The sequence below is a fragment of the Eptesicus fuscus genome, chromosome 4, assembly GCF_027574615.1.
Source record: "Eptesicus fuscus isolate TK198812 chromosome 4, DD_ASM_mEF_20220401, whole genome shotgun sequence".
NCBI lineage: Eukaryota > Metazoa > Chordata > Mammalia > Chiroptera > Vespertilionidae > Eptesicus > Eptesicus fuscus.
In genome coordinates this window covers 6,837,754-6,848,795 of record NC_072476.1, presented here as the reverse complement: position 1 = coordinate 6,848,795, position 11,042 = coordinate 6,837,754, and the positions used below count along the sequence as shown (strand labels likewise).

At 62.3% G+C, this 11,042-nt stretch overlaps 2 protein-coding genes across 3 annotated transcripts; one reads left to right on the top strand and one right to left on the bottom strand.

The window, feature by feature from the left end:
* Positions 1 to 1,094: 1,094 nt before the first annotated feature.
* TRIM72 (tripartite motif containing 72) lies at positions 1,095 to 10,782 on the top strand. The gene is made up of 7 exons (XM_028127447.2): positions 1,095 to 1,156; positions 1,398 to 1,794; positions 3,899 to 3,994; positions 4,076 to 4,306; positions 4,763 to 4,785; positions 7,803 to 7,921; positions 10,205 to 10,782. Exons 2-7 carry the CDS (start codon positions 1,405 to 1,407, stop codon positions 10,774 to 10,776), a joined length of 1,431 nt encoding a protein of 476 aa, XP_027983248.2. The 5' UTR covers positions 1,095 to 1,156; positions 1,398 to 1,404; the 3' UTR covers positions 10,777 to 10,782.
* On the bottom strand, positions 2,288 to 3,229 carry PYDC1 (pyrin domain containing 1). Of its 2 annotated transcripts, XM_054714457.1 has the most exons (3): positions 2,897 to 3,228; positions 2,566 to 2,608; positions 2,288 to 2,434 (listed from the first exon to the last, which is right to left on the bottom strand). In XM_054714457.1, exons 1-2 carry the CDS (start codon positions 3,160 to 3,162, stop codon positions 2,605 to 2,607), a joined length of 270 nt encoding a protein of 89 aa, XP_054570432.1. In that variant the 5' UTR covers positions 3,163 to 3,228; the 3' UTR covers positions 2,288 to 2,434; positions 2,566 to 2,604. The 2 variants fall into 2 exon arrangements, with proteins under 2 accessions (XP_054570432.1, XP_054570433.1); XM_054714458.1 differs by lacking the exons at positions 2,288 to 2,434; positions 2,566 to 2,608 and having other exon boundaries at positions 2,893 to 3,229.
* Positions 10,783 to 11,042: the final 260 nt, after the last annotated feature.

Sequence of the window (11,042 nt, the reverse complement as noted above, 5' to 3'; positions counted from 1 at the left end):
ACACGTATGCTGGTAGGAGGAGACGGACGAAAAACGAAGTTAAATATTTTGCATGTCAGGTGGTGATAACTGTTATGAAGACAAGGAAAGCAGGGAAGGGAGACGTGAGATTTGAAATCAGGGAGTTAGGAAAAGCCTCACTGAAAAAGTGACTTTGGCTGAAGATCTTCGTTTGAAAGAGTTTTCCAGACTGAGGGGATGGCAAGTACAAAGGCCCGGCTGGAGTGGGCAAGGGGGTGACGGGTGAGAGACAAATGGGGTCTAGCTGGGTGGAGCCTTGTAGGCCACAGGGAGGACTTTGGTTTTTATTCTCAATGAAATTTAGGCAGAGATTTCAAGGAGCAGCACACAGGGAGGCCTGGGGCTCCCAGGCAGACTCGGCTTCTGGACTGCAGGCTCTGGATTCGGTTCATTCATTTATTCAACTGCCAGTCGATTATTGATTTTCAAGCATTTAGGGAGGCCAACTGTGTCCCCGGGCTTGTGCTGACCTCTGGTGAGACAGAAAAAAGACTCTTTCCTCAGCTCTGGAGGAAGAAAACCTTCCGGGGGGAGGGGGGGGGGGGGGGAGGGGCCCTGTCCTGCAGGGGGAGATCATACTGTGGGTGTGAGAGCCATTAGCTTGGGAAATAGTGAGTGGGTGACAGGCTGGGCAGGGCTGCTCTTGGGGAGGGGAAGCTGCAGATTGTGGCGTGCGAGTGGAGGTGGGGGAGAAAGGGCAGACCTCTCTCTTCTCTCCAATGGAGAGGCCCTGTGTCCTGCTGGCTCTGAGCGCTGGCTTCAGACTGGGCAGCAGAGGGGACAGTGAGATGGGCCAGGACAGGTGACCTTGACATGTGTTGCTTGTTCCCTGACCACTCAGTCTTCACTTTTAGAATGGTTTCTGGAAATGATAGGAGGCAGAGGCAGGGCAGCTAAATATAGTCCTGGGGCCAGAGCCCAGTGGGGAGGATCCCTGTGCCAGTCACTGCTGCCCATCAGCTGTGGTGCCCACTGCTGGCTGCCCCGTGAGTGCCAGTGCCCGTCCCTGCTCCGAGCTGGTCGCTCGCCTCTCACCTATCTTCAGACACCACCCTGACCCCCTGTGCTTAGTCAGGCCTCACTGAGGCTGAGCCTCCTGGGAGTCTCTTTTTGCCTGTGATCTCCAACCAGACCTGTGAGTCCCGCGGATCCTGTGGGCCTGGAGATAGTGGGGAGGGGAGTGCTGGGGGTCCTGGGGCGGTGAGGGCGGGAGGGTCGCATGCGGCTTTGGGGAATCTGGGGTAAGCCAGGGAAGGACAGTGGGTGAGACTGAGTTTGCAACCCGGGCTTGTGTTTAGGAACTGGGAGTGAGACAACGTCCCTGATGGGGGTATTTCTGGGGCCGAGTCTCCCTGACTGACCTCTCCCGTGCCCAGGCCCGCCATGTCGGCTGCGCCCGGTCTCCTGCGCCAGGAGCTGTCCTGCCCGCTGTGTTTGCAGCTGTTCGATGCGCCCGTGACGGCGGAGTGCGGCCACAGCTTCTGCCGCGCCTGCCTGAGCCGAGTGGCCGGGGAGCCGGGGGCGGACGGCACGGCGCCCTGCCCGTCCTGTCAGGCACCCACGCGGCCGCAGGCGCTCAGCACCAACCTGCAGCTGGCGCGCCTGGTGGAGGGGCTGGCACAGGTGCCGCAGGGCCACTGCGAGGAGCACCTCGACCCGCTCAGCATCTACTGCGAGCAGGACCGCGCGCTCGTGTGCGGCGTGTGCGCCTCGCTGGGTTCCCACCGCGGCCACCGCCTGCTGCCCGCCGCTGAAGCCCACGCGCGCCTCAAGGTGTGGGACCCCGGCGGCCGCGGGCGGGTCGGTGGAGGGCCGGTGGGATGGGGCAGGGCCCGCCAGGGGGTGCTGCATTGACGCGGACTCTGAGCTCAGGGCCCACGGCGCCTGGTGTTGTGGGGGACGCGGGAGGGGCCGGCGGGAGGGACGGCGGGGCTAAGAGCCGGAGGCGGGGCGGCGAGGGCAGCTGCGGAGAGGCGCGCAGGGCGGGCCCTGGTGGGACTGGCTTGGCGCAAACCTAGACGTCCCGGGCGCGCCGGGGCGCGCAGGCCCAGCTGGCACCGAGATTCGAGTCGGGGCGGTGTTACCGGTTGGAGCTGTGTTACTGGTGGGAGCTGTCAGTCCTGAACGCGCGCCGCGCCCGCACATAGTTGGGGCGCCCCGACGGGTGCCCAGAGAGGCCCCCACCTTTGCGAATGGAGACCCCGGCCCGCCCACGCCCTACGCGAGGCCAGTCACGCGGGGGTCTGTGTCCACACGGGCCAGGACGTTGGTCACGAAGGCTTTATTGGCGCGGGGGCAGACGGGGCGCGGTCCGGAGGCACGCAGCGGCCCTGGGTCCCTCGGTGAAGCGGCCCTGGCCTCAGGACTGGGGTCCGGGGGGCTTCCGCGTGGTCTCAGCCCCCCACATCAGCACCTGAGGGGGTAGACCCAGCTCTCAGGCTCCCCCGGACCAGCCTCCCCTTCCCTCCCAGTCCCGCCTCCCGTCCAGCCAGTGCTGGCGGCGGTCTCCCGTCCCGCGCCAGGAGCCCCCCAGCCCAGGCTCACCTCTGCTGAGAACCGCACCGCTCCCGGCCTCGCCCGTTTTCATCTGCGAAGAGATAACAGAGCCCGTGAAGTGGGACAGGGGCTCAGGAGTCCCGGGAGCCTCCCGGGGCGGGCGGGCGGGTGCAGTTTGCCAGGGTCCGCGTCCGCTCAGCCCGAAAACGCAGGGAGCGGCTGGCGGGGTGGGGGTGGGGGTGGGGGGGTGAGGAGGGGCAGGAAGGCTGGCGGGGTGGGGGTGGTGGGGGGGGTGAGGAGGGGCAGGAAGGCTGGCGGGGCCGGACCCCTGGTTCCTGGCGAGGAAGAGGAGCGGGTCCCGCCTGGGCCGGGGACTCACGCGGCGCCCCGCAGCCGCGCCGCCGCCTCCTGCATGCCCATGCCGCGCAGCACCGCCGCCGTGACCTCGGCGCCGTAGTCCTCGCGGTAGAAGGCGACCAGCCTGTCGGTGAGGTCCACGGCGTCCAGCTTCTCGAGCTCCCCCCGCGGGATGTGGCGGAAGCCCCGGCGCAGCGGAGCCGCCCCCAGCTTCAGCTTGAACTTCTTGAGCTCGTCCGCCGTCAGGCTCTCCAGCGCCTCCAGGATGGCGTCGCGCTTCCGGCACATGGCGCAGCCTCTGCGGCCCTCCGACGGCGCGCCCGTCCGCGGCCCGGCCCGCACCTGCAGGCGGGGCTGTCCTCCGAGGGCGGCGGGGGCGGAGACTGTCCTGGCGCGGGCGCGGGAGGCCCAGAGGTCCGCCCGGGCTCCCACCGCGGGCACCTGGAGAAGGTGCTGGAGGAGGTGGCAGACAGGCCGCGCCGAGGGGCTCCCCGGTTTCCCTAGGGGGGTGGGCGGAGGCCGCCACTTTAGCGCGACCACAGGCGAGGACACGGCGTTGGGAGCCGTGGAGCGGGACGGGAGCTGTGTGACTCCGCGGCCCTGCACCCCCAGAGAAGGGGGCTCTGGCAGGAGGCGTTAGGAGCGCCCGGTTGTCCGGGAACAGGAGGAGGTTGCGTTTCTACTTCAAACACCCTACACTCACCCCGGAGCCTGCGGGCGCCAGCCTCACTCCCCCCTGCGGAGAGCCAGTCCCTGTGTGTGTCTCCCTCACAGAGCCCTGGGGGGGGAGGGGGGGGGGGGTCGAGGGGATGGGCTCAGGCTGGGGGACCTCACCTAAACAGGCCGGTGGTGGGGAAGGCGCTCTCGACATCAGGACAGAACCGGGGGCCTGGAGCCCTGCACGGGGGTTGGGAGAGGTGAGATGCAGCTCGGCTGGAGGAGGCGCTGGCCTTGAGGCTGAGTCAGGGGCGTACAGGTGGGGGGTGGGGGGGGCAGCAGCTCACCTCTGTCTGTCTCACCCCAGACCCAGCTCCCCCAGCAGAAGCTGCAGCTGCAGGAGGCATGCGCGCGCAAGGAGAAGAGCGTGGCCGTGCTGGAGCACCAGCTGGCGGAGGTGGAGGTGAGGGCTCGGCCCGGCAGAGCCTGGGCGGGGGGCAGGCAGGCTTCCCCCGCCAAGTGCCTGTGCTTCTCTGCCCCGCAGGAGACCGTGCGTCAGTTCCAGGAGGCTGTGGGGGAGCAGCTGGGCAAGATGCGGCTGTTCCTGGCTGCACTGGAGGGCTCCTTGGACCGGGAGGCCGAGCGGGTGCGGGGCGAGGCGGGGGTGGCCTTGCGGAAGGAGCTGGGGAGCCTGAGCTCCTACCTGGAGCAGCTGCGGCAGATGGAGAAGGTGCTGGAGGAGGTGGCGGACAAGCCGCAGACGGAGTTCCTCATGGTGAGCTCGGGGTGACCTTCCTCCGCTGCCCCTCGCCCCGTCCAGGCCCCAGAGAGCTCATCCCATGGTGAGGCAGGGACCCTGAGGCCCAGAGGGCAGGGACCAGCCAGGGTCACACAGGGAGGGAGGCGGGGAGCCCCGACTGCCGTATGTTGCTCAGGCTGGGCACTGCACGAGGGCGCTGTCTCTAGGGTCCATTCACATCACAGACGCTGTGGGTTTGTTCACCTCTTAGGACAGTCTTCTACCGCGGAGTGTTGTTTCCTGAGGAAGGGGTACCCTTTTCTAATTTACACAGATAAAGGGCTAGGGGTGGCCTTGAATTCTGGGCTTCTTTCGGCTTTTCTGATTTTTCCTCACCCCATACTCAGCATTCTTGGTCCACCCACCCCATCCTCAGTCATGTCCAGAGTCTTTCCTGCCTGCCTCACCTCCGTTTTCTTTTTCTCTCTCCAGAAATTCTGCCTGGTGACCAGCAGGTGAGATCATCCTGGCCCCGCCCCTTCCCCAACCTGCCCTGGTCTTCAGGGACACTGGCTGGCTCACCCGCTACTTCCCATGTGCCTGCGATTCCATTCAGTCCTCTGCACTTTCCCGGCACTTTGTTTTGAACATAGAAATGAACGTGACCTGGTCCTTCTTAGGAACCTCCCAGACAGAGGCGGGCAGGGACTTAAGCATCGCTGTGCTCAGTGCTGCCCGGGAGAGAAGTGGGTGGCCGGGGAGAGAAGTGGGTGGCCGGGGAGAGAAGTGGGTGGCCGGGGAGAGAAGTGGGTGGCCGGGGAGAGAAGTGGGTGGCCGGGGAGAGAAGTGGGTGGCCGGGGAGTGATGTGGGTGGCCGGGGAGAGAAGTGGGTGGCCGGGGAGAGAAGTGGGTGGCCGGGGAGAGAAGTGGGTGGCCGGGGAGAGAAGTGGGTGGCCCGGGAGTGAAGTGGGTGGCCGGGGAGAGAAGTGGGTGGCCGGGGAGAGAAGTGGGTGGCCGGGGAGAGAAGTGGGTGGCCGGGGAGAGAAGTGGGTGGCCGGGGAGAGAAGTGGGTGGCCGGGGAGTGAAGTGGGTGGCCGGGGAGAGAAGTGGGTGGCCGGGGAGAGAAGTGGGTGGCCGGGGAGTGAAGTGGGTGGCCGGGGAGAGAAGTGGGTGGCCGGGGAGAGAAGTGGGTGGCCCGGGAGTGAAGTGGGTGGCCGGGGAGAGAAGTGGGTGGCCGGGGAGAGAAGTGGGTGGCCCGGGAGCGAAGTGGGTGGCCGGGGAGAGAAGTGGGTGGCCGGGGAGAGAAGTGGGTGGCCGGGGAGCGAAGTGGGTGGCCGGGGAGAGAAGTGGGTGGCCAGGGAGAGAAGTGGGTGGCCCGGGAGTGAAGTGGGTGGCCGGGGAGAGAAGTGGGTGGCCGGGGAGAGAAGTGGGTGGCCGGGGAGTGAAGTGGGTGGCCGGGGAGAGAAGTAGGTGGCCGGGGAGTGAAGTGGGTGGCCGGGGAGAGAAGTGGGTGGCCCGGGAGAGAAGTGGGTGGCCGGGGAGAGAAGTGGGTGGCCGGGGAGAGAAGTGGGTGGCCGGGGAGAGAAGTGGGTGGCTGGGGAGTGAAGTGGGTGGCCAGGGAGAGAAGTGGGTGGCCAGGGAGAGAAGTGGGTGGCCCGGGAGTGAAGTGGGTGGCCGGGGAGAGAAGTGGGTGGCCGGGGAGAGAAGTGGGTGGCCGGGGAGAGAAGTGGGTGGCCGGGGAGAGAAGTGGGTGGCCGGGAGTGAAGTGGGTGGCCGGGGAGAGAAGTGGGTGGCCGGGGAGTGAAGTGGGTGGCCGGGGAGAGAAGTGGGTGGCCCGGGAGTGAAGTGGGTGGCCGGGGAGAGAAGTGGGTGGCCGGGGAGTGAAGTGGGTGGCCGGGGAGAGAAGTGGGTGGCCGGGGAGAGAAGTGGGTGCCTGGGAGGGAAGTGGGTGGCCCGGGAGCGAAGTGGGTGGCCGGGGAGAGAAGTGGGTGGCCCGGGAGAGAAGTGGGTGAACGGGGAGAGAAGTGGGTGGCCGGGGAGAGAAGTGGGTGGCCGGGGAGAGAAGTGGGTGGCCCGGGAGTGAAGTGGGTGGCCGGGGAGAGAAGTGGGTGGCCGGGGAGTGAAGTGGGTGGCCGGGGAGAGAAGTGGGTGGCCCGGGAGTGAAGTGGGTGGCCGGGGAGAGAAGTGGGTGGCCGGGGAGAGAAGTGGGTGGCCGGGGAGAGAAGTGGGTGGCCGGGGAGTGAAGTGGGTGGCCGGGGAGTGAAGTGGGTGGCCGGGGAGAGAAGTGGGTGGCCGGGGAGTGAAGTGGGTGGCCGGGGAGTGAAGTGGGTGGCCGGGGAGAGAAGTGGGTGGCCGGGGGAAGAAGTGGGTGGCCGGGGAGTGAAGTGGGTGGCCCGGGAGAGAAGTGGGTGGCCGGGGAGAGAAGTGGGTGCCCGGGAGAGAAGTGGGTGGCCGGGGAGAGAAGTGGGTGGCCGGGGAGAGAAGTGGGTGGCCGGGGAGAGAAGTGGGTGCCCCGGGAGCAAAGTGGGTGGCCCGGGAGCGAAGTGGGTGGCCGGGGAGAGAAGTGGGTGGCCGGGGAGAGAAGTGGGTGGCCGGGGAGAGAAGTGGATGGCTGGGGAGTGAAGTGGGTGGCCCGGGAGAGAAGTGGGTGGCCGGGGAGTGAAGTGGGTGGCCAGGGCAGGCTTTGCAGAGGAGATGGACGTTAGAGTTGGATGCTGGAGGAACGAGCTGGAGTTAGCCAGTCAAGAGCTGGGGGAAGAGCCTTGAGAGAAGGCAAGAGGGAGAGAAGGTGTGCTGGGGTGGCAGGTGGGCAAACGGAAGCGCTGAGGGGCTTAGACCTTATCCCAACAAAAGACTTAAACATTTTGTGGTAAAATCTACACAAAATAAAACTGACCATTTAAAAATATATGTTTTTATTGATTTTAGAGAGAGGGGAAGAGAGAGGGAGAGAGCTATAGAATCATGGATGAGAGAGAGAGAGACATGGATCAGCTGCCTCCTGCACCCCCCCTACTGGCGATGGAGCCCACAACCTGGGCATGTGCCCTGACCGGGAATCAAACCAGTGCCACCCCAGCGGGAAACCATTTTTTAGTGCACATTTTCCGTTCAGTATCATTAAGTACATTCACATTGTTACGCAACCATCACCACCATCCATCTCCAGAACTTGTCATCTTAAAAAAAAATTATCACCCAAGGATATGTTTATTGATTGCAGAGAGAGAAGAGGGGGTGGGGGGAGAGAAACACATTGATGTGAGAAAGAAACATCAATTGGTTGCCTCCTGTACTGGCCCCGACTGGGGATCGAACCCGAAACCTCTTGGTGAATGGAACAACGCTCCGAATGAGCCACCCGGCGGGGGCCAGAACTTTTCATCTTTCCAAACTGGAAAGTCAGCAGAGGAATGATGTGGCGAGATCCTGGAACTCCACAGCCTTGTCCTCTCTTCTGGGCACTGCTTCTGGCCCTCCCCACCCCAGGCCTCCTCCGGAAGCCCCCTCACAGACACTTCCCCACCCCCAGGCTGCAGAAGATCCTGGCAGAGTCCCCACCGCCTGCCCGTCTGGACATCCAGCTGCCGGTCATCTCAGATGACTTCAAGTTCCAGGTGTGGAGGAAGATGTTCCGTGCTCTGATGCCAGGTACTGGGAGGCGAGTTATGTTTGTAACCGTGTTGTTGTTGGGAGGCCGCAGCCGCACACAGAGAGGCCTCCCAGTCTCAGCGAGGAAGGTCACAGAAGGTGCCCATTGCCCCTTTGCCTCTAGACTCCAGGGCAAGCGTGTCAAACTCAAAGGCTAACATGGGCCAGAAAAACAAGGTTTAAGTTTGTGGGGGCCGCAAAGCAACAAAAGCTTCAATTTTCATAGAAATGTAGGTTTATTTCGATAGAGACATGCCGAATACAAAGGGCTGAAATAAATGGGTCATAGTGAACATAAAATCATAGAACATTTTAATAAAAATTAATATTTTTTCTTGAACATTAAACTTACCAGACACTGAATAACTGCACAAATTAATAAGCATAATGCAAATAAACCTATTTTTCGTGTTCTCCGAAAGCGAAATATTTCCTGTTGCACACACCAAACAAGTCAGTACAAGACTAATGACATGGCAATCGGCTGCTAAAATATTCGCTGCTAGTATTAGTGGAGAGAAATGGTGTGCCTGCGTGTAAGGCGTATAAGGGAAATGAATGCAACACGATTATAGTAATCAGTCATTAGCGAACATTGTAGTTCATTATTAATAACTAGTAGCCTGGTGCACGAATTCATGCACATCAAAATGAAATTAATTAGAAGAAGTATTTTAATTTAAAAAAATATATTTTATTGATTTTTTACAGAGAGGAAGGGAGAGGGATAGAGAGTTAGAAACATTGATCAGCTGCCTCCTGCACACTCCCTACTGGGAATGTGCCTGCAACCAAGGTACATGCTCTTGACCAGAATCAAACCTGGGACCCTTGAGTCCGCAGGCTGATACTCTATCCACTGAGCCAAACCAGTTAGGGTGAAATATTTTAATATTGCTACTCACCATTTCTCTATAATAGAAGTGTCAATCAAATTCACGATTGACAATGACAGATGGAAACACACACACACATACACGTGTGTGATTGGTGCCAGCGAGAGCTTTATATGTATTGTGCATCTGCAAGTCAACTTAGCCTTTTATAGATATAGAATAAACTTGCCTATTAGACCTGCTTTCTGACTTAGCTAAACTTTTTCCAGCCCAGTGAAACACCCCAACTTCTCTTTCAGGTAATTTTCAGGGTCACAGCAGTAAATATCAACACAAAGCAGATTATTATTGTAGATCACGCAGGGAGAACAAAGGGTGAAATATTTAGGAAGGGAGAGGGACAGAGAGTTAAAAACATCAATGAGAAAAACATCAATCAGCTGTCTCTTGCACACCCCCTACTGGGGATGTGCCCGCAACCAGGTACATGCCCTTGACTGGAATTGAACCTGGGACCCCTCAGTCCGAAGGCCGACGCTCTATCCACTGAGCCAAACTGGTCAGGGCTAGCCTTTTATATATATAGATTATATATAACAGGATTGTGTAAAAATTAAGTTATGAAATTTTTATTAAAACATTTCTTACATACTGTTATATTGGCTGGGCCACAAAAATGTTTGTTGTGGGCCACATGTGGCCTGTGGGGCCATGAGTTTGACTTGCTTGCTCTAGGGTATCCCTGTACCCTAATACCTGTGCTAAGAGAAGGACCCCTGAGGGCATGGGATTTGTAGGTGGGTGCCTGACTGCGGAGGATGCTGCCTACAGGAAGGTGCTGCTGCTGGGCCTGGGCTTGAACCCTGAGTGCTCCTGGGCCAGCCTCTGCCCCTGTGCACAGTGGAGAGGATAATCCCTGCTAATTGGGGCCTGAGGATCTGCAGAGCTGGAACCCTGGGCGGGACCCTGACTCTGGTGGCCCAAAGGCTCAGCCTCCTCTCCCCGGGAGCTGAGCGCACTGGGGGCGCCGCTCCAGAGCTCCAGGGCATGTACACGTGGTGGGGGAATGGGGGAACTCTCTTTTATCCAAGAGAAGACTCTGGCCCAGAGACTGACTGAGGTCACAGGCGGTGAGAGAGGGGCGGCCCCGGACCAGCCTCCCTGACTGTCTCCTCCCTGTGACCTGGGTCCTGTGCTGTATGCCTTGTACCAGCCTCACCCACCCACAGCCCTGGGAGGAGGCAGTCACGGCCTCCGCTTACGGCTGAGCAAGCTGCAGCTCAGAGCGGCAGTCTTGGGCCGAAGCCAGTACGCAGAGGGGGTTCACCCCCCACCCCCACCGCACCCCACCCCGAGGGCCGGGATGGGAGGAGACCAGGCTGACCCATAGGCTGGCCGTGGGGAAAGGCTCGCGGCGGTTAACCGGGCCTGACGGTCTCTCTGGCAGTGAGGGAGCTGACCTTCGACCCGAGCACGGCCCACCCGAGCCTGGTGCTGTCCCCCTGCGGCCGCCGCGCGGAGTGCTCGGAGCAGAAGGCGCCGCCGGCCGGAGAGGACCCGCGCCAGTTCGACAAGGCGGTGGCGGTGGTGGCGCGGGAGCTGCTCTCCGAGGGCGAGCACTACTGGGAGGTGGAGGTGGGCGACAAGCCGCGCTGGGCGCTGGGCGTGATGGCGGCCCAGGCCGGCCGCCGCGGCCGGCTGCACACGGTGCCCTCGCAGGGCTTCTGGCTGCTCGGGCAGCGGGAGGGCAAGGTCCTGGAGGCGCACGTGGAGGCCAAGGAGCCGCGCGCGCTGCGCAACCTGGAGCGGCGGCCGGCGCGCGTGGGGCTGTACCTGAGCTTCGCCGACGGCGTCCTCTCCTTCTACGACGCCAGCGACCCGGACGCGCTGGAGCTGCTCTTCGCCTTCCGCGAGCGCCTGCCCGGGCCCGTGTACCCCTTCTTCGACGTGTGCTGGCACGACAAGGGCAAGAATGCGCAGCCGCTGCTGCTCGTGCGGCCCGAGAGCCAGGTGGCCTGAGCTGCCTGCCGGGCGGGGGGCGGGGTGGGGGCTCCGAGAGTTTTGCGAGTCGGTCTCTGGGCATGAAAAGGGGGCTGTGGTGGGGCAGGGGTCTAACGTCGGGTCAGTGGGGAAACCCCAGTTTGGGAACCAGGAGATGCAGGTGTTCCAGGAAGAACTGAGGTTGAGGGGGGAGGGGAAAGGGCCAGGAGCCTGGGGAGGGGAGGAGCTGGAGCGCTGGGGTGGGGGCCTGCAGCTTCCCCTCCCCCCTCCCCACGGGGAGCAGG

Coding starts and splice junctions, on each gene's coding strand:
- TRIM72 (XM_028127447.2), top strand. CDS start 1,405: ATGTCGGCTGCGCCCGGTCTCCTGCGCCAGGAGCTGTCCTGCCCGCTG. Junction 3,995..4,075: donor ACCAGCTGGCGGAGGTGGAG/GTGAGGGCTCGG, acceptor TCTGCCCCGCAG/GAGACCGTGCGTCAGTTCCA. Junction 7,922..10,204: donor GTTCCGTGCTCTGATGCCAG/GTACTGGGAGGC, acceptor TCTCTCTGGCAG/TGAGGGAGCTGACCTTCGAC.
- PYDC1 (XM_054714458.1), bottom strand. CDS start 3,162: ATGTGCCGGAAGCGCGACGCCATCCTGGAGGCGCTGGAGAGCCTGACG.